Source organism: Etheostoma cragini, chromosome 18, assembly GCF_013103735.1.
Source record: "Etheostoma cragini isolate CJK2018 chromosome 18, CSU_Ecrag_1.0, whole genome shotgun sequence".
Taxonomy (NCBI): domain Eukaryota; kingdom Metazoa; phylum Chordata; class Actinopteri; order Perciformes; family Percidae; genus Etheostoma; species Etheostoma cragini.
In genome coordinates, this window is record NC_048424.1 from 10,478,339 (window position 1) to 10,501,619 (window position 23,281).

Consider the following 23,281-nt stretch of genomic DNA (forward strand, 5'->3'; position numbering starts at 1 on the left):
CCCCCACACACACACACACCCACAACTATTTAACTACCTACCTGAGTAGGGGTTTCTCCTTTGCTTCCGGTTCCAAATCCTAATTCCTTTAACAGGCATGATGTTATCTGATCACTGCACTGCAAAGTTGGGCCCTTACACACATAACCACAAGTACCAAGGAACCCCTAACATCAAGACTACACACACTGACACACACACACACACTCACAATCTGAAACCTCTGTACCGCCTCGCTGCACGTGTGCAGAGCCCACACACACACGTCGGCCAATCAAAAACCTGTCACAAAGAAAGAGGGGTGTGTAAGAAGCGAGTGGTGCATTCAAGGGGGCCCCTAACCGGTAACCTCTCAACCCCGAGGTTGCTACGGTGATGCGGATGCTATCTGCCAGTTTCAGTTGTTGCCGGGGGGATGCAGCATGGCCCGTTCACTCTTTTACCGGGTCCTCAGGCCCCTTTCAGTTATCAAGTAGGGTTCATCGGCACATACGCAGGCAAGCATACAATTCTGAAATAGGTTCTTTTAAGGTTTAAGCTGCTGAGCAATCAAGCTTAAAGAGTGGTGAAGTTTAATTTGATGTGAATCAGTTTGGTGACGGAGAATGTGGCCTGCAGATAGCTTTTATTTAAACACCGGAACAGAAAAAGTTGCAAACACACAAATTACATTTTGTGTAAAAGTTAAATGTGCACTCAATATTTCACACACACACATTATCATGTCTTTAAGTAGGTATATTTGGGAGGATGTGTAGCTCCAACAGAAATGCAACTTTCTTCAACGCAAAATGTAAAGACAGTTTTTGCTTCCAGCTTCCTATCATCCTTTCCCCATCTACAGCATGTGCGTCTTGGCCTTTGTTGCCCTCTAGCTTCTCCCCATCCACTTCTCTACAGTCGTCAAGCAAACAAAGAGCCGTCTAATGGGATTATTGAGGGCTTTTACAAACATCAATCAAACTCCTAGAGCACACAACGTTCAACTTAACTAGAAAAGATAAGAGAAACAGGCTTGATCAGTGAGACAGACTAACATTGTGATTTTGCCTGAAACCATGTGTCTTCTGCATGTAAATTTAAAGTTAGATTGTATAAAATCAACACAAACTAAAGTGTGTTTGAAGCCAATGAAAAAGGTAATTATGTGTGTGACAAAATATCGCACCGGTGGTTACATTGTTTGCCTTAATCATAACTTGCAAAGCATCCGGAGACCTTTTGACTACCTCTTTCCGCATGACAATTCATCACTACCGTTCTACTTTTCCCAATCCTGCAGAAACAGCGGTGAGAGACGTGTCACATCCTGTGGCTGGTGACGCTACTCTGCACAAGGGAACAATCAGAGAGAACAATCAGAGGGTGGTGATTGGACGAGGCAGCAGTCCGATGAAGAGCATTTTTCCTCTGAGGTCTGAACATATGGTTGAGGGTCTGGGGTTGAGGGAGGAAGGCGACAGGAAATGGAACAGGATATAGTTGACAGTGCCATCTCCCACAGGATGCTGGGAAATACATCTCTGACAAAGGATTAGTTCATGGTAAATGGTGTGAAATGTGGACAGGGAGAAGAGGTTAACATGCTTACATTATGCTCATTTTCAGGTTCCTAATTGTATTTAAAGGTTATATCAGAATAGGTTTACATGGTTCAATTTTCAAAAAACAATGTTTTTGTTGTAACGCACATTGCTGCAGATCTTCTTTTCACCCTGTGTGTTGAGCTCTCTGTTTTAGCTCCAGAGTGAACCATCTCACTTCTGTTCCATCTTTGCTGGTAGTCGCACATGTGCAGTACCTAGTTGAGGACTACTAGCCAGTCAACTCTGGGCTAACCCACAAATTCATCAGTAACGTTAACTGTATAGATGGACAACTAATCTGATGGTAATTTAGCTAGCTAGCACACCAGTCTTCTGCCTCAGTCCCACGGCGCTGCGAACCTTCAGTTGGGATGAGAGCTGACAACAGCCCAGGAACACATCCACAGTCAGCCCCCAGCCAGCTAGCAGCCATCCCGGTCAGCACTTAACTCCGGTGCTAAGGACTCTAACGGCAGTTTACTGAACCGTCGAGAAACAGACCCAAGCACCGGAGTTAGAACAGCGGCCATTCGTAACATTAGCTACGCCTCTGTTAGCGTTACCGCTGCCCCTCCTTTCGCTTTTAATTGTCTTTACAGTTAGCTAAATTTACCAGACAAAACAGGAATAAGGCAACAAAGGTACTACTAGTAATTTAAAGATGTGGTAGCATTGGATCTGGATGAGAAGGATAACTCTGGAAGTTGGAAGGGATGTGTCGTGAATTCCGCCTTTGCACTCCGGGACACGGGTTTGGGGAGCTAAGTGTCATGATTTTGGTTTTATTTTCCATATCATTGCAGCCTTTTGAAAAGGGTTTCATTTAGCACAAATCCATTTTTCACCTTTTCTTCCAAAGCCCTGCTTTACCAAAGTTGTGCATGTTCACATCTGTGAAAACCCTAGTACTACAGTCTTAGAAGTGGGTTTTACTAGTTGGAGTTTGGATATTTCTTAATCTTCACCCCCCAGTTCATTCATTCATAGTGGTTGACTAAATCTAGGATATTCTCAATTTCTCTTATTTTCTTTTACAACCCCCTTTTCTAGCTCCATGAATGCATCATATTCCTGTTCTCGCATCCTCAAACTTTTTTCTGTCTACCAGAGCGTATATAACAACAATCCGATACATTAAAAGAAATCTGAAAACAATAGCCACAACCCTGTGTGACACCAGCATTCAGACACACGAACGTACGTCCACACACATTTCTACAAAGTAAGGATTTCCTCCTTCTTTTCATTTTTTATGCATTTCCTCTCCTCCTTCCATTCTTTGTTTCCTATGTCTCTTCCCTTACCTAAAAAATCTCTGGAGAAGAAAACAAAAGCATTGAAGACACACGCATACCATATAAGAAACAAAGACGAGAAAAAGGAAAAACAACTCAGAAACCTCTACTGAAGGATATGTGGATATGTTTTGAATATGAACACACACACACACACACACACACACACACACACACACACACACACACACACACACGGTTGATGGGTTTGGTCTGAACTGACATGCAGAAGGGAAAACACTGCCACATGTGCTGCCTTCACACTGCGAGGTGTGTGAGTGTGAGTGTATGTATGTGTGTGTGTGTGTGTGCGCATGCGTGAATGCGTGCACGTGTAAGGCCTTTTCTCACACTCCTCAGCATTTGATGCCAAATTACACTCATTGGAATCACGAGAAAAGTCGACAAGGCCTTAAATCAGATACAGAAACACAATTACGGACACTGTGGTGCGCACACACAGATCTGCATAGAGAGAGAAAAAACACATAAATAAGAGTACGAGCTCCACTGTCTGGCACCAGTGAGACCACAGAATGAAGCAATCAAGATGTTTGATTGGGCTTAGAAACATTTAATCACGCATATATCCCATGATTCCTGAGTCATAGTCAAACTAAGGGACAGAGGAAGGAGTGACAACAAACCGATATAAACAGGCAATTAAAAGAAAGTACAAATGTGTCTAATATCTGACATGAATTGTGGGAGTAACAAAAGTTGCTGCACCAGGAGGCACCAGTACGTGAATGTGAGCTTGGGCATGTCTTGGTCATGTGAGTCTGGACAGTATCAGAAGCGGCCTGCAACAGAGAAAAGACAGCCAGTGAGTGCTATCAGTAAATGTCAACGCCACCCGGTAGTAGGGCACACAGACCACACATACAACGACAGCAGGGACTGTCTGTGTTGTCTCTCTCAGGGGTTCAGCTCTTGTCAAATGTGACATTAAAGTCTTGGAAACACAACAGGCGAGAGCAATGACGGTGTGTGTGTGTGTGTGTGTGTGTATGTCCATAAATTAATTCAACTCTACTTTTAGAATGCTGACTGATGGTCCAAAGCGAAGCCGATATACTGTATCAATATAGCCCATACTGTATTGTTAGAGTAAGAGTTTCTGAAAACAAAGCTGCTTCAGTTCCTTTTACAAGGGGGATATTGCTCCCTCAAATCTCACCAGTAGGCCTGCACAATTTTGGGGAAAAATATGAAAAGATTTTTAAGCTCAGAATTTATATCACGATTCTCTGCCACGATTCTCTGCCACAATTTTTTTCTCACAAAGTTTACAAGCCTCAATGAAGAGAAGGGAGAGCATTGAGCTTCAGCTAAACTGTACCTGAGGAACAGTACAAACGTCCTGTTTGGTGCCATAAAGCAATCAATCACCAAGAATATCTTTATGCCATTAGTCTAGCTAATGTAAAACGCTGCCAGACGCCGAGTGATTCATTGTTACTAATCAGCTCCATGAAGGGCCTTTACAACGTTGACACAATATGCAAACAGTGCAATGAAATAATTAAGTGGGCTACCAAAACAATCAGACTCATAACTGTGATTCCTAATGTTGACCAAAAAGAATCAAGCTCTTCCGTCACTGTTTATGAACAAACTTGACCTGAAATGAAGAGAGAGACAGATTTGCTGGAAGGTGACACAAGATAAAAAGAGAAAACATAAACATACATTTTATCCTTGTGCGTAAGATATTTATACAATTTTTTTATTGACTGGACACGTGAAGACATGAAAGGGGAGAGGGAGTGGGAATGACATGCACCAAAAAGGGCCGCAGGTCGGAGTCAATACCGGACCCGTTGAGTCAAGGAGTTAACCTGTATCTATGGGCACCCGCTCTACCAACTGAGCTACCCGGCCACCCAAGAGTGCATGATATTTATGTCAAGGCATGGTGTTGATACTAAACTATACTAAAGTCTACAGTCATCTCTCTATGTAACTTGATTCCATTTATAGTGTCCCAGTGACCCGCAAGGAAAAACCAGCCACAGAGTGCAAACTGATGTGTGTGTGTGTGTGTATAAACACACTTGTGACTTATGGTGTTACTACGTTTAAAGCCACCTGCCATGCTTTGAGTGGCTGGTAGACGTGAGGTCATACAATGGGCTTCTGTTTGAGGCTGGGTAATGGGGAGGAGAGATTAAATGAGAAGAGCGAGAGGCTCAAAATGGGAAGTGCAACACCACACATCTATATAAAAATGCACTTTGAAGTTCAACACATGATTCAAAATACAGTAGAGGAGTCTCTCAGTGTAAAAGGAGAATGAGTTAGAGCTTATTCTTTGGAAAAGCCACATTTCTCTGACTGTGCTCACTTTACAGATGCATTTAGAAGTTAGATGACTAATTACAGTATTAACCAATGCCTATCCAAATCAGTGTTTTGAATGAGTGGGCAAAAAAGCTTTTCGCAAAGTATTGGGGTGAAACCTTTAATTGCTCAAACACACATGTGGCAAAACTCAACATCCAAAGCACTACGCCCAAACTTTGTCAGAGGATAGGAAACAATTGGGGTTCAACCCAAACCACAAACCACTCTGTTGCTTCACATCCCTGAAGATATTATGTACCCCAAATTGTGCAAGTCTTGACCAGAAACAAAGGGATGGGACAAGGAGGAGTGGAAGAGCAAAAGAGCAGGGACATTCTATGTTACCTCCCTGCTTCTGAAATTGCATCCCCTCCCATCCCTTCCCCAGCCCACAACCACATGAAAGGCCTACTGGGTTGGGTTCCCATATGGTGAGGAGACAAGCGGGTGTGTGTCTGTGTGCGCGTGTTTAGATGGCTTAGCTGGTTAATGGGGCTCCCTTCGACCTAGTGCCCCCAGCCTTAAGAGCCCCACAGACAGCTGTTTTCCTGGAGACACACACACACACACACACACACACACACACACACACACACACCTCCCTGCCCAATTAGGACACAAGTTATGTTGTTAGTGGCCGTTTACCATAAACTCCCCCGCTCCACTTTTATTTCTCCTTCCTCTCTCCCCCCCTTTCTTCAAGCACTAAATCATTTGCTAGGTCATATCCCCGAATAGAAAAAGATTATTTCATGCCACAAATAGCATAATGCTAATGTTGTATTGGGACACATTTAGTGTTTTTCCAATAACTGTTAACCATAAACTTGACCAGAAAGTTGCAGTGTTTCAGACCCATTTCCAGACTTTTCAGGACTGTGTAGGAACCCTGTTATACTCGGGGAACCCTCATCTTATTTATATTCATTTTTTACATAAACAGTCAATGTGGCATCAGCCAGAGTGTCCAATGTTCATCTCTCACGGTCTGACACGCTTATAGATCCTGGCACACACTGCGTTTCAGAAATCTGGACTGTCATGGCTGCACTAAGAGGTGGCTCTAGTTAAAGCGCAATTGTCAACCTAGGGTCTTTTTTTTAATGTACCCGAGTTAAACTCTCGATTAAAATCATAATTAGGACGGAAGAGCAACTTTTAAGATTTACCTTAGTTTTGTTTCCGGTAAAAACGGTCTATTGAATGGAAGTGCTAATGATCGCATCAAAATTGCTAATTTTAAAACACTAAGAAGGCTCAACACAACATGAAACTTTGCTCGAAGTATTACCAGGGTCTCTACACATGAACTCAAACATTGAGAACATTGTGTGCGTTACACAGAGTTTACTAAAAAAAGAAACGGTTTTGAACAACTCACTTTAGCGGTTGGTTTTTCTGCTCACCTCCATCTCGCCAGTCAAAGAGTGTCGATCTCCAAATGCAACGCAACATGGAAGAGAGTAACGATGGAAAGCTCCTAAAGCTTAGTTCCATATAAATGCACGGATGATTTGTTGTTTTGTCGCTAGTGAAAAACAATATTGACCTTGCAGTTGAAAAAGGACCCTCATGGAGTCCAATCATTCACATTTGGAGATCGACACGTTTTGACTGGCAAGATGACGGCGAGTGGAAAAACCAACAGCTAAAGTGAGTTATTCAAAACCTTTTAGTAAACTCTGTGTACACAAACAATGTTCTCAATGCTCGAGTTCATGTGTGGAGCCCCTGGTGATACTTCGAGCAAAGTTTCAAGTTGTGTTGAGCCTTCTTAGTGTTTTAAAATTAGCAATTTGGATGCGATCACAATAGTAGTAGTAGTAGTAGTAGTATCATCACAGTAGTGCCCCTATCACTCCCATTCAAAATGCCATTTCACCAAAAACGAAAAGACGGTAAATCCTAAAAGTGGTCCTTCCGTCCTAATTATGTTTTTAACAAAAGTTTGACTCGGGTACATTCACAAAAAGACCCCAGGTTGCATTTTTGCGTGAGTTACACTTTGAAGCATCAAATTCCTCACTCTCACTCAGTCTGTCTTTCACTTCTTTCTGTAATTCAGCTGTACACAACACTTTTATTCTTAATTTACTTTATCCTCTCACCTTTTCAGCCCCTCCACCTTATTTTCTTTCCCTCCCTCCCTCTGCTCCCTCTCTTTCTATTGAGCTACTTCACTGGGACTGTTCTAGAACAGTAAGCATACTGCAAGGGATCGAGACTGGCCAAAAAGCTGAGTGTGTGTGTGATTTTAAGTGTGCAACTGCGTTGGTTTGCCAAAAATAATTAGGCTCTATTTTCCTCTCTCTGTTATGTATAACCCTGACTGACCTGTCAGCCTTAACAGCACACAGATGGATACAAAAAACACTTTCAGAATAGATGCATAAAAAGAAAGAGAAAGGGAGAGGAGGGAGGGGGCGAAGAAATACCACAGTAAGACTGACAGAGGTTTGGAAGTTAAGTCAAAGAATGGAAGTGAACAAAAAGCAATCAGTTAAACATTTCAACAGACTGTACGTCTACATATTCTGTGTGAAACCCATAACGACACTCTGAAAGAACTGGCTGATAATATAAACTGGTCTGGCAGTAAATGTTTAATCTACTGTACTTAGTGGTTGGTCCTGTGACTATTACACCTCATTTTTCACAAGCTGGTTTCTCCAAATACACAGTATCCTGACTCAGAGCCATTATAAGTGATGAACTTAAAATATTAATATTATATGCATCAGAGTTTACCTGGGACATTAGATATGTAATTTCTCTTGAGAAGGGTCCCGAGTCCGAGGGTCTATAAAACTAATTGTTCACCAGGGTCATGAAGTGTGGTTTAGGGTTGGGAAAAATATCAAACATTCTATATATATATATATATATATATATATATGGATTTTTTTAGCGACAATTTTAAAAACAGATTATTTTCCCTAGTTGGAGGTTTCAAAAACCCTCTGACAGGGCTATCTTAAGATTTAACAGCAGAGTCTACTGCATTTTTTGCATTGGTGAAAGTTGCCATAGAAATTCTTCTGTCAAACTTAATAACTTTAATAACAACTCCATTAGTCATAGGTTTAGTTCCACAGCTGTGTGTAGGAGTCAAAATAGGTCTATGGAGGAAGGAGGTCACATACAGGTCTGTTCTGTTGAAATACTGTTGAGTCTCTTTACTGTGTTCTCCAGTTTTTATTTTATGTATACGAGAAGCAGTTGAAGTGATAAAGATGGAAAAAATAAAGACAGAGAGCGGGAGAGGAGATAACAAAAGACTAAATGGAGAAGATAGCAGGACACGGCACAAAGGCCAGATCTATTCATAAATGATTGATAAAAGAGAAAGATTGATGGATTTCTCTTTTCCTCCCAGTCCTTTGGGGATCTGACATTTCCATCCAGACCACTCATCACTGCCTCAGTCTTTACACAACAAAGACCGTCAGTCTCTTCTCCAGACCTCCAGGGTATCGGGGCCCAGAGGACCTCTGCTCCACCAAGGCCCAGAGCCCTTACTATGCTTATTAACCTGCTTTCCAACCCAGTTTTCTTCCAGGACCTTTGGGCCTCTAGAGTGCAATCTTTTTCATCAATCTCTGGAGGTTGGAGTGTTGGGGGTGGAGTGGATTGGAGGTGAGGCCTCAACAGTAGGAGACGTGGCTGATAGGGGGAATTCAACCCAATTCTAGCAGACAGTAGGGGCACATAGTTGGGGTAATTGAAAAGGGAGGGGGGGGGACTTTCTTTTATGTGGTGCCGCCTTGTATGCTACTGTGGGTTAACGGATCAAACGAAGGAGTTTTGTTTGAATGTGTGTGTGTGCGCGGGGGGAGAGAGAGAGAGTTAAAAATGGTTTGGTGCATTAAGTAGAGGGAGACGGATAAGAAGAATGTGTGTTTGTAAAGGTGATAGGTCTTAAGAGAAGATATGTGTTTGTTTTTTTGTTTAACAGGTCAGGTATTCAGCGATACAGACAATACACAACCAAATAGTTATAAGTTTCATCTGCACATGTACTACAACATTTTTATCTGATGGAAAAAAACCCACAAAATTTTCGCTGGAATGATAACTTGGATCAAGTGAATCCAAACAAAAGGGGCTGGACTAAAATTACAGCCTAAGCACCAGGACTCCATACAATTACGGTGGAAACAGTGCAACATGACACACACAAAACATGAGTACAGACAAAATGCCTGAAAATCGCTCTGAGGTAGGAACCAGATCCTTCACAAACAGCAGTGGATCCAACAGGAGTGAAACTGCCCTCCAACGACCTCAGCCCAGATGATGGCACTGACAGGTGCACAATAGTTACCTGATACACTAGCATCACTGAACAAGACTGTTCATATCCTACAGCTGGAACCGATGCCCTTTCAGGATGATAATCAACCTGGTTGCTACATTTGTCAGTGTGCATGCATTTCTGGCATTGAGATAAGCTTTAAAGCCTAAATATACTGTACAACATCACAAATTTAAATGAAATCTTTTTTTTTGTGTTGTGATTCTGGTTGTTAATTGGACTATTTGAAGCCATCAGATTTATGAAATTGTAACTAGCATTTTCCACCATGTTCATGTTGTAGAGAAAACTATTAATTGATTTTTTAAAAATCAGCAGATTAATAAATAGTAATAAATAATCATTAGTTGCAGCTTTGGTTATGTTGTTAGATTGACTTCTTTATTGTACAGCATTTTTGCTATTATGTGACTTGACAGTCACAATACTCTTCCACATATTCTCTATTCTGAGAAAGAAAGGTACAGGCATAATACGGTAACAGGAATTATATTACCACCTTTTCCTCACAAAGAGATATGAGTCTTCAGCTGAGATCTATACTGCTGCGCGCGCGCGAACACACAAACACACACACACACACACACACAGAGACACAAAGACACACACACAGACACACACAGACACACAGAGATGGAGAGCGAAAGAGCACCAAGTCAATATGACACATACACAAGCTGGCAGTAGCCTTGAGTGTAGACATGCAAATTTGTGACCAAAAGGTTTGACAATTCAAATTCCAACACTTTTACTCCCCAAAACGCCATTGTTGAAAAACCTTGAGCAAGTCACTTCTTGGACCAGGACACATTTGTCTGACAGGTTTTTTATCTAAAAATCTGAATCTGCAGAGCAGCACAAACCTCACCATATGAGACAGACGAACACTCAGCCCACAACAGCAGGAGCTAAATGGCAATGTGGCCATAATTCGTGAGCAGCGCTCACTCAAAACCCTTTACTGGAACTTGGATTAAAATGACTCATTTGGATTTGAAAAAAAAAAAAAGAATGTCAACATTTACATAACAAGTTAAGTTTGTTAACAATTATTGTTATCTATAATTACATATCTCCACACCCATCTTACTTATAAACCAACAGGTAAGAGACACACACACACACACACACACACACACACACAGGTTGTTTCCCACCATGCATTGTCTGTTAAGCTTCTCCTGTTGGCTTCATTACCGGGCAGTAACAGGAATGGGCGTGCAGCCTCCAGCAGGGTTTAAGAGATTAACCATTCTGTAGCCGTATGAAATAATATTCCTTATAATCCCCATCACTGATTCCGAAAATCCTTTCTCACTGTGTGGCATGGGAGGGTCTCTCTAAATGTGCTCTCTTGTTCTTTTGCACACGCACGCACGCAACAGCTGGATGTCTAGAAGAACAGCCTAGCATACCGTGTGTGTGTGTGTGTGTGTGAGAGTGTGTTTGTGTACTTTTACACAAGCACTTACACTACCCTGTCTTTTAACTGTTTTTTGTGTAAAGCACTTTGAATTGCCCTGTTGCTGAAATGTGCTATACAAATAAAGCTGCCTTGCCTTGCCATCCGTTCAAATAACAGAGGGACCAAGAACTATCAGTAAACAGTGATACCACTCTTGTTATTAATACACCAATGTGGCAACATATTCGTTCACAGAACTAAGGCGCAATTTCTCTCATATTCTCTCATTTCTACTCAACAGCTATCCTTAAGTGAGGAAGTCGAGCTCTATTTGGATGACAGCACATCTGTACATGCTGAAGTGTATTTGAACCGTATTTGTTTCAGCACTGGTTTTCTGCCATTTTCAGCTACATAGCATATAAATATATGAGAGAGAGAGAGAGAGAGAGAAAGAGAGAGAGCAAGAGAGAGAGGAGTAGTGGAAAAGGACATTATACATCATGACTGAGAGAAACGATTTAGAAAGACAATTTAAAATTAGATAAAGTACTTAAAAAGGGTGGGCAAATATGAGAGAAATAAGACATGGCAAACAAGGGATTAAAAGGCAGAGAAACATACACAACTCCTGAGGCTTAATGTGGGCAGACCAACATGACAGCAAGATCACTCAACACTACAACTCACACAGACATGAACAGGCCATGTAAATAGTACTTGAGTAGTAGTACTCTGTGTATCACTCATGTATGGAAGTTTTCAGCAGGACAAATGAGTTTAAGTGCACACGTGTACATGCACATACACACAGAAATCCACACAATGAGGTCTCTGTTAATGAGGCAGACAGCTAGAGCTACTACAGAGGAAGATTCAGTAGTCAACAGGGATTCCTGTGCAGAGTATGTCATACTTCACAGTGACAGACACTTTCTCAGACACACACATACACATGACATGCAGTGATCTGGGGAAACAGAATAAGATGGATGATGAGCCTAGGATCTGCTTCAGGCAAGAAAGGGAGAGACATTATGCCCAATTTGTTTTTAGTGATTAATAGACAAATTAGTAAAGAAAATAAATTGACTCAAACTCTCTGTCTGTGTGTGTGTGTGTGTGTGTGTGTGTGTATGTGTGTTTGTGTGTTGCACTTAAAGAAAATGTGCTGTATTTAAATACGTTATATATACACGTTAAATATATTCAAACTGTGAAAAAGCGTTTGGCTGCCGGCTGAGATGTCCAAACCAAATACACAGCCAGAAAGACAAGTGACAGAGAGAATTAATAGTGAAACTTAACTTAGATAACTTGATTTGCTGGTATTCTAACAAAATTTCACTTCACATCATGAATTTAAAAAAAAAATAGTAAAACAGCGAGCGAAAGAGCAAGACGGTGGGGGTAGGACAAGGAGAAAACACTACACTGCTGACAGTCTTTTATTTCATATGTCTCACAAGTCTTTGTGACTCTACGGTGGATAGAAAGACAGAGACTGACAGGCCACATGAATCAATTGGTTAAATCAAGACAGTCTACGCATTTCAATTTTATTAGCACTAAGCAACCATATTACACAAAGAAAATAAAAACTATGTAACTGCTCTTCAGTGGAAAATGGGGCTCACATTCATCTAGGTACCCATGGGGTAACCCTGCACATTGGCATGTCAACCATTTTATTAATTTATTGCAAATTCTCTATATTTTGGCACAGAGCTGCCAGTCAAAGTGGAAACAAGCACAACCACATACTGTGTTTGTATGTGTACATGTGAACTGTATGTGTGCAAGGGAGTTATGCAGCGCGGGGTGGGGTATGGATACACACACAGTATATATATATATAATAACCTAGGTCACTGTGTTGACAACGGATCCGTTGACCGTTGGAAGGAATTGAGGACAACAGATTGTGTCGCCATTCTCTGACACAAACACACAAAGGGCAGGGCGGTGATCAAGATACAAAATAAAGCTTTCTGAAACAGAAACAAGCACTCTGCAAAATTGTATCATTCTAATTCTTTATGAGGATGTCAATCAAGACTACCACTAATTGGATTGAAGGCCAAAGTTAAGGGTCTTACTTTCAATGTGGCTATTGAAATTTAAAGAACATTTGTATGGTACTGGTAATAATTATTGCCCCACTCTCAGAGGCAATGATAAATACAACTCTCGCACAACAGTGACACAACACTGATAGTTGGCACACATATCCGACTGACTCAAATCTGGGACTCTTTCATCACAGATCTTGGGAAATCTATCTGCCTCAATCCCAGCTAAATTAACGGACTTTTTCATTTACTTAACTGTCTTAACCTTCCTATAACGTGCTTTGACAGACCGAGAAGTCTAATTCTAAACAGCCAGTATTACAAGCAACCAACAGCTGCCATAAGTAGCATAGTCTCGCATTGACAGACCTTCCTCCACAGCAGCGCAAATGAAGGTTTGCTGATTTCACACAGCATCCCGGGAAAGGAGAACAAAGTGCTCTGGTTTAAAGGCATTTCTTTAAACCAATCACAATGGTCTTTGCGTTGTATACACGTGCTCTGTCCTAATCAAATAGATACATCTTATCTTAGTTGTGCAACAGAAAACTCATATTGGACAGATACAGTAGTTGTTCATAGCTTGTGGTTGTTTATTTAGCTGAGGATATTGTTGTCTAATGTTACCAGTGTTTACATGACTAAATATATGCTTGAAAAGAGCCAACAAACAGCTGTCTTGAAGGAATTATCTGCCAACACAAAAATAAAGCCGCAGCTCCACTCCAACTTCTCATCTTCCCTTGACTGATTTTTAAGGGCAAATATTCAGCATGATCCCACATTCAACTGCTTATTTTATTTAACAGGGTGAGCCCTGGCTCGCTGGGGTCTATATTCTGCAGGTTTACTGTAAATTGATATTTCCAGTATGATTTGCTGCCTGTTGGAATGAGAAAACCCGCCACATTTCTACATCTTTTCATGTGAATCATGAGTGTAGATGCAGGATGTACCACGCACTAAATTTGTGTGCATGGGCGTGTGTGTCTGTGGGTTGGTTAAGTGGCACAAGTGACAGATGTGGCAGAAAATCCCTGTTTATTTTTCCTGACAGGGTCATGCAGTCAGAGTGTATCTGTGTGTGTCTGTGTGTGCAGTGTGTTTCAAGGTCTTGAGTGCAGTTAAGTGCACATAGGGGATAACAATAGCCTTAATGTTCCTGTAAAATGAGCTCCCACCTGCTGCAGTGTGTCATTCTGTATTGTATGGTTGTGTTTGCCTGTCTGTCTGCCATCCACATCACCGCAATATTATACAGGATGTATTCAAACCTAACCTTTGCTGCAATCAAAAGCGGTTGTGTAGCTTTCCAGGAGATCCTTTGTTTATTCTGTCAGCTTATGAAACGTCATTGACTATGAAACAGGTTTACTATAGTGCAGTTATGCTGTAGAATAACCACCCCTGTTGCACTCCTGTGACATTTATACCAACAGAAAACATGTTTTTTTCCCTTAAGATGTTTCTTTTTGTGAAAAGGGCATAACAATAGTAACTGCATGCTACAGGAGGTGCCACTGTGTTGTAGGTTCAATGACTGTCATAAAAAGCCTGAACATACAATCACCAGGATAGAGGAAAAATTCTACAGACAAAATGCTCTTTTTGTAAAAAACAGTTCTTAAAAATTATACAGATAACTGCTGATAAATTGATAAAATAAATTTAAAAAAACAGGGCCAGAGGCTCAAGGGACAAGGATGGGTCACATCCATACAGATACCTACAATTTCTAGAGTAAAAATCAAAGAACAAAGCTGCTTGAAACAGCTAGCAAAAAAAAAAGAGTTAGTTAGTTAGTTGTAAATGATGGTGTGACTTAAATCCCAGTTCATCTCACACTGGCTGCATTTGCCAGAAAATTGACCAAATGTGTCAGTGCTTATGGGATCATTTTGCACCTTGAAATTAATTATAGCAATTACATTTTGTTTTAACAAGCCTGTTCCAAGTAAATGCAATACACTTCTACAGTCAATGTTTCCAACCTTGCTGGCTGCCATGATGCATAGTGTGTCACTTGAAAGCTCTTTTTGCAGGTATATCTACACAGAAATCCATTTACCAAGGTAAAGACCTGAGTGACAGATAATGGCACGCATTAGATTTGTAATGGTAACCCTACGCCTTCTATGAAAAACATGGGATTTGTTATTGTGTGTGACATACATTACTCATAAATACTATATTGTCTCTCTTTCTTGCAGTGCACTGCTTTATCTACGAGCAGTTGCAGACTGCAGCTCCCCTACTTAGCCCTCCTGAATTCACTGTAATTCAAACAATGACATGAAAAATAATAGACACCAACAACATCCTTGCAGTTTCCTTCACCTGTTGAGTGGATCAGATATCTGTAGGCTAGCACATATTTTTCTACACATTAACAACATTTTACTAAGGAAATTGGGCTACTGCGAAGTATGAAAGTACATTAATTTAAGAGAAATGTATAAAGCAAGACAAAAACTGATTACAGGAGAGAAAGATAAAGGACGAGCTGGGATATTGTCTTTCTTGTGGTCAGCGTGGCAGTGTGAGGACGGACATCAAAGGGCAGAGGATGGATAGATGAGCTAGGAAAGGTCTGGAAGCCATTTGAAACAACAGGAAGAGAGAAAGGGAAAGATATACAGGACAGGGAGTAAGAGAGAGGGGAGAGAGGAAGAGACTTTAAAACAGAGGAAGGAGGGAGGGAAGGCTGAGGTGAAAAGGATGAGTGAGTGACAATGGAATATGCTGAAACATCATGTCACATCTGTGCACAGACTCACATAAACAGTCGAACACACTCAGTTCAAGCTGTGAAAATGTTTTGTCAGATGTTATATTAGAATATACAATCCCCCTAAAAGCGTGTTTTAACCAAGCAGAACACAGGCTCATCTGTTCTCTCAGATTTTACCTAAACTCTGCTGTCAGTTTAGGCCTGCACGATTCGGGAAAAAAATATGAATTCCGATTACATATGAATCACAATTTTTTTTTAGCTTAGAATTCATATCACTCAGCCACAAGTTTTCATCATGAAGTGTAATGTTTATAGTACACATCAACCATGGCAAAACCAAACAAATCGGCAGTACCAAACAGATTTTTTTTTTGGCACCTATAGCACATTGCTCAGCACCACAAGCCTGTAAACACAGAGGCTTCAATGCAGAGAAGGGAGAGCATTGCAGTGCTTGGGAGCTCTTTAAAACTTATTTAAATACTATATACGTATTTTATCTATAGTTTAAAACTCAAAGAAAGTAGTAGTGTTTGTGATGCAGTCGGCTCGTGAATTTAACAAATTAAATCGTGCACAGGGGGAATCGAGATTGCTCTTTTATAATGATTAATCATGCAGGCCCATGTCAGTTTAGCTCTTGCTGGCTCTCCAGGGGAAATACAATTGGATCTGAACATCTGGTTTATTTTGATAAAACAATAGTTGTGTAAAGTCTGGGACACGGCCTTGACTTGAACACTGTGACTGCACTCGGCACCGTTCTTTAACATGTACAGTAATGAAATATGTTGTAATGCAGCCAATATAAAACCCATAAGCAAAAACAAATGTACACGTACATTATATATATATATATATATATATAAACACTGCAGATTTCTACAGGTTGTACCACACGTAATGTAGAAAATTGATAAAGGACTAAATTAATTTAGCCCTGGTAAATTAAACAGTTTTGAGAAAAAGTATGTGATTCATCCTAAAAGGGGTTTTGCTGGTGGTTAAGTACGAGAGAGAGAGAGAGTAGAAAGGCCCGTTGAAGTCAACACAACAACTTTATTAATCCCACAAGCAGCAGTTTCATAGCTGCTGCACCAACAGTGTTTTGAAGAAGATAAATTGATAATTCTTTTTTTTTTTTTTAAGTGTGTTTGTGAATAAGTATTTGAACACCTTGCTATTATGCAAGTTCTCCCACTTAGTAATCATGGAGGGGTCTGAAATTGTCATCGTAGGTGCATGTCCACTGTGAGAAACATAATCTAAAAAACAAAATCGAGAAATAACCATGTATGATTTTTAAACTATTTATTTGTATTTTACAGCTGCAAATAAGTATTTGAACGCCTGAGAAAATCAATGTTATTTGGTACAGAAGCCTTTGCGCACACACACACACACATACACACACACACACACACACACACACACACACATTCAAAGCCAGATGCAGTTCAATGGGAATAACCCTCCATTTCTTGGAATGCTACAGCCCTTTCCCCACTCTTTCTCTTACTTTTTTTTCCCCTCTCTTTCTCTGTCACCCCCATCCCGTTTCTTTTGTTCCTCATGGGTCAATGTCGACCTCTAGAACCAGGCCAGGCTACCCTCGCTGGAACAAGTCCGGTGGGAACTGACTTGTGGATTCTGGCTGCATAATGACTGCTCTCTATCCATGAATGGAAGGGACCATGACGGGCCTGAGTGAACAGTGACTAGTAGAGGGAATTGAGGTGGGATAAACAGGGTGTGTGTGTGTGTGTGTGTATGTGTCTGTGTGTGTGTGTGTGTGATAAACAGAATAAACAGCAATTAGTTTATTTAGGCATTACTGTGCCTTGTAATTTGTCATGTGATAAGGAACCCAACTTGGATCTCAAGCTGCTGGCGTTAGTCATTACTGAGTAGCAATGTTTATGCACAAACAGTCATTGCCAGTGTGGTGCCAGCCTAAGCCAAAATATGTCCATCAATAGACAGGCCAATTGTGTATGTGTCTGTCCACACGCGTGCATGCACGTCCTTGAAAAGTACTTGAACACCCTAAAGATGATGGCTGCTACAGATGAAAAAGGATTGGGGAAAGACATACATCTATTAATAACTTAGGGATGGGGGAGGAATGTACAGGCAGTTCGCATGTGTGTCTAAAGAATGATTGACTGTGGACACTAGCATGTCAGCTGGAAGCAGTTTGTCTTTTTTTGCGCGCGTGTGCGTATGTCCTTCAGAGCCCTACAGCAGTAGGTAACTTGTAAGCACATGTATCTGACAGGGTTGCCCTAAGTCTCTTCTAACTCCAATTAACCTTCACTAGTTTGACCTACTTTCAACATTAAAATAGCTTACTCCCTATTCAACCCAGTGCTATAACTGGCAGATGAAACATTGTGTGTATTATTTAGGGACACACTTCATTTAAAAGTCAAAGTTGTTACATGTCAGCAGGTAAGGCTAAGAAGTCCTCCATTAAACGCCCTTTAAATGGTGCAATTTTGGGCTGTCCCAAACAAAAGTAGACAATCGTGAGAGAACTGTGGTGAAATCTTTGGTTGTTAATCAAAAGCCGTCTTAGAGCGCATTGTTTGTCGACCAAAAAACGGCTGCATAAAAATCATGGCCAGTATGAAAGAAAAAAATCCCTCTGTGTAACAGTTGCTAACGGAAGCATGGTAAGTGTAATAACATAACTGCCTTGGTGTAACAGCACACATCACTCATCAATGACAACTGGCAGTGCACTCATTCCCTTTGGGTATGTTAAAACAGAAGAATAGCATTCTCCAGAAGCATCCGCTAGCCAGGTCCTTGAAGTTGCAAATGAGTGGGACATAACAGGGAGAAGTGGCAAAAGCTGAGTGAGATGCTGAAGGATGGAGAACCTGCACCAAAGGCCTCTGGAGAAAAAGTGGAGCAAAAGCCACCAAGAAGGAAGATGGCCCTCCCATTGATGGAATCAGAGTCAGAGTCTGATGATGAGGTGCTCTCCACAGAAAAAAACTCAAGAAAGGTACAAGTATGGCTGCACAATTAATCAAATTTTTATCACAATCACGATTTGGGCTTTCCATGATCAAATTTGCGTGATCGAGCAATATTTAAAATGCGTTATTCCGTTAACAGAATGCTCTGTATCAAAGTTTTTTTTGGTTTTTTTTCACAAAGCCAATCTAGCACTCCATAAACCACTGTCTGATCACGTGCCACCATGAGCCAATCAGAGTTGTTCCCTGAACCGCGCAGCTTAGGTTACGTTTGGACTGCAGGCAAAAGTGACCCAAATCCATTTTTTGGGGGTCAAGTGACCAAGTCAGACTTCTCTAAAAGTAGTATGAACACTCAAATCTAGCCCAGATCTGATTTTTTTCAAATTAGATTTAGGTCTTTTCCATATGAAATTTAAGGAGAATTCCTGTCTATTCCAACACGAAGCTCTGTTTGTAAATTTGGAGGGCTGTCAGTAGAGAGAAAAACAAAAACAATCAGTGTTTTTAGCCTCTTAACGTATTCAAAATGTCATTGAAAGTACCTCCCCATGTGAAGTGATTCCTTCCGAGTGAACACAGCATGGACTGTAGATGCAGGAGACCCCTCAACAGAACTTGAACCCCCCTTCCTTTGAAGTTGCCGGTGTGAAAGTATTTTGGATTTCCAGTGAGTTATGGTGACAACATTTGCAAGCTCTGCTATGTTGCCTCAGTGTTCAGAGAAGACTATGGACATGGCTGTTTTATTGTTTTTATTTTGTTGGGAACTGAATGTCATCTTCTGTGAAGAAGACTCCAGTTACAAAAGAGAAATTAGATGGCAGGTTATTTTGCGTAAGTTTCCAATTGATTGAAGGTATAAGTTTGTTAATAAAAGTTTTAAATTTGAGAATGTAGTGTGGTACATTGCAAACAAAAGTCAGATATTATATTGTATAAAAGTCTAGTCTAAAAATGGCATAGCAACTTGTGCTTTAAAAAATATAAATGTAAAAAAGAAAAAAGGAATCAAATCGTGTCATAAACTACTCAGGATATTGTATTAGTCAGCCATAGCTGAGCTAACCCTTGTTGTTGGCCTGCAGCAGAAACCCAAATCAGCTAAACTAGACTTTATTTAAACTCTTGAATTGGAGAGAATGACCTCCGACCTGCTGCCCTGGACTTCAGCACAATTGGATTAACAGTGGCATGAGACAGTCAAAATACACAGAGAGAGGAAGATCCCATTTGCCATCATGTCCCCGTTTAAACTGCCAGATGATTACTATGACTGCATCAGGCAGACAAACAGAAAGACGAATCAGTACACACTCACACGCTCACTACTTCCTTTCCTCAATGTCAGTCCCCCAGCATATAGGGGCCCCTCACCAGTAATTTGATCTATCTCAGACCTGAGGTCAGAGTAGAAATTCTAACCCACAGTAGTTAAAGTCAAAAAGGAGTGACCGGTCACAGTTAAATGTTTTCATGCAAACTATAAGATTATGATTATTATCTAATACATTCCTTAAGGCCTGGTCAAAGACTGTAAAGGTGATATGTCATGTGGTCTCATCTAATTTGAGGTTAAAACCTTTACTACACATTCCATACAAAAAACACTGAGGTGTGTGTGTGTATAAGAGGAGGCTGCAAAACACTATTACATGGATGCTTTGTTTTGACATTAGAAATTAACATTCATTAATACACCCATTCAAAAAAACTCTACCAGCTGTTCTGTGTTATGATGCATTCAAATCCTGGGTTAATGTGCTTCAAGGGCTATTTTTAAAGACAGGTGTGCTTATGTGGAAAAACTTGAGAGTCAAGCATACATGCTTTTGTTGTAATGAATCTGAAGCCACTGCTTATGTACACCCAGCGCTGGCCTTGGGGCTATGTAGGAGCTGGCAACTACAGATTGCTAAGTAACACACTACATTCCAGTCTACTCTCTCACACCTTGTCATCAGCTGCTAGCCTACACCTCCAAAGTTTTAAAAAGGAACTCCCAGTCCCACCTAGGTCAGCATCAACACTTCAACAGGTGTAGATAATAGAAACAGTCCAGTCATGCAATAACACAGGGGATTAGTTAAATTACTGGAAGCTGTCACGTAGAAGGCAGTCAACCACTGAACACAGCTTGATGAAGTATCAGCTTCTGTGTGTGCTTGTGTGTGTGTGTGCTTGTGTGTGTGTATATGCAATCCATTGGTCATCATGCATCAGATACATATGCATCTGGGAACTGTCTGCTCAATTTATCATTTCCCTGCAACCAGTTTTTGAATAAGTGTGTGAGAGAGAGAGAGAGAGAGAGAGAGAGAGAGAGAGAGAGAGAGAGAGAGAGAGAGAGAGAGAGAGAGAGAGACCAAAGGCTGGGTGAATAGATAGGAGGAGTAAAAAAATAAAAAAACTAGGACTGAATCTGACTCAGAACTTAAATCCTTCTCTGTCACCAATGTTCAGAGGAATTTGGGTTAGTCTTTTCTTTTGAATCTGACTTTGCAACATATTTCAGAGTCAAATTAGATCAACAAAGAAGCCATGCAGGGAGTAAATGGGAAACACAATCCCTTAACTACTATGTTTAATCAACAGAACCACATAACAACCCATTAAATTGGAAGCAGTGGAATAAAGTAGCAGATATTTACTCACTCAAAGGCCCTACTACAGGTCTGTATCAGAGCAAACAAAAGGGCAGGCCTATCTCGTAATCTTTACGTAGCTAGCACCATGGTCTGAGTTACTATATAACCACTGTGGGTGAGACTACAGGTAGCTTTACAAGAGCAGCAAAACAAATCACAAATTGCTAATGTGAACAGGCTGCAGCAAAAGGGAATTGATTTTCTATTCATCTTAGAGTTGACCAACTATGTTTTCATGCATAAAAGAGGAGGAAGAAATGGGGAAAAGGGCTGTAAGGCCTTCTGTGATCTTGGTGTCCTTTGAAGACCTGAACACAGATGGTGAGTCCGTTGAGAGTAAATCCATCATTTCTGACGGGACTCGACACCCCTATTAACATAAGTTTGAATCATGACACATACAGCCATGTGTCACCAGTCACTCCTCCCTGGTTCTTTCAATGGAAATGTAACAGTCACCTTGGACCTGAACAGCATCTCTTCACACAAATGATTATGTCATTATGACAAAGCAGCAAAAGTAAAAAAAAAAAAAGAAAAGACAAACAACTCCAGATTCAAAGTCAGACATCTCAAATGGAAACGTATTTTTTATATTTGATCTATTTCTGTCTGGAATTAATCAATATCCATCTGTAGAGAGAATTCATGGTACAGAGGTATCCTTGTGCCATATATTCATTATATACATATGGGTCCTAACTAGAAGATTCTAGTGATGTATAGTCACTATTTTACTACAGTAACGTACTGCCATTGGGTCAGGATATTCAAGACACGTTACCCTAGCTCTCACAATGCACACTAACAGTTATCAACAAGTCCAGCACTGCAAACTTACGGATTTTGATTTTCTTGGGATCAAACTTGCAGACTTCACCCTGCAGCCTTTGCAGCCGCCCCTGAATCCTGCAGGATCTCTTGAACACCATCCCTGCCTCCATCTCGATGCCCAGGAAGATGTCGCTGGCATGTCGAGAAAGGTCGGAAAGTTGGTGAATTATGTTGGTCAATGTATGACAGCCAACCTCATCCAATGACGAGAACAACACGGGTTTTCGCAATTTGCGTTTCTTTGTTTCTTCCTTTGGTATCCAGGCATCCCTCGCCGATAGCCTACAAACACGCCGCGGCTCAACGCTCCTCTGATGAAAGGGCATAATTATTTCATACCAATAACTCCAGCGGGACCGAAAACTGTTCGCGCAAAAACCTCACAGCTTTAAAACAAATCCAAGACGCTTCGTCATTTGGCAGCTATTTTTTGAGAGGCAGTATAATCCCTTAGTCCCGCCATATTTTAGTTTTTCAAAACATGGGACTTTGTGCTGTTGTACACTGGAGACGTTGCCTCCCAATGTCTATTCAAATTCAACCAGACAGAGTGCAAGCTGAAGAGAAAAGAAAAAAAACATGGAAAAGTCGGTAAAAGTACTAATAAAAACCCGGAAAATACCCAAACCACCTGTAGCAACTGGAAACGGAGCCATATACAGAGGAGCCTTTACCTGCCTCCCTTCGAAGTCAGTACAGCGGTCGGCTGGAAAACCCGGACCGGGTCTTCTCCACACGCAACCAGTGGGAGTGAGCTGAGGCGAACAACAAATAGATAAGTTAGAAGAAATCACAGTGTGAGGCTAACGTCCTTGTTTCATGAACGGTCTATGTCTAATAACCATTCCGTTATCCTTGTTTTATGGCAATTCCTATAATTTGGGTGATGAAAGATAGGCTATTACCTAACTACCTTTACATTCATTCAATTGTATACCATTTGATTTAAGTAATATTGCCAAAAAGAGTAAAATTTAAGGTAGGCCTAATGTTTGGATTAAGTTGGAGCAAGTTCGTTACTATAGCTAGCCGCTAGGTCTTTCCTCATGAAATAGCCTA

General features: G+C 40.9%; 1 protein-coding gene across 8 annotated transcripts in view; it reads right to left on the bottom strand.

The window, feature by feature from the left end:
* The window catches only part of LOC117961524 (NHS-like protein 1), a 98,378-nt gene extending 75,592 nt beyond the window's left edge, over positions 1–22,786 (bottom strand). For 5 of the 8 annotated variants that reach the window (XM_034900261.1, XM_034900257.1, XM_034900259.1 and 2 more), the window contains exon 1: positions 22,230–22,779. In XM_034900261.1, coding sequence (XP_034756152.1) covers positions 22,230–22,548 — 319 coding nt within the window. In that variant the 5' untranslated portion in view covers positions 22,549–22,779. Of the gene's footprint in view, positions 1–22,229 lie in introns of all 8 variants that reach the window. The other 3 variants (XM_034900267.1, XM_034900266.1, XM_034900256.1) reach the window with 2 other exon arrangements.
* Positions 22,787–23,281: the final 495 nt, after the last annotated feature.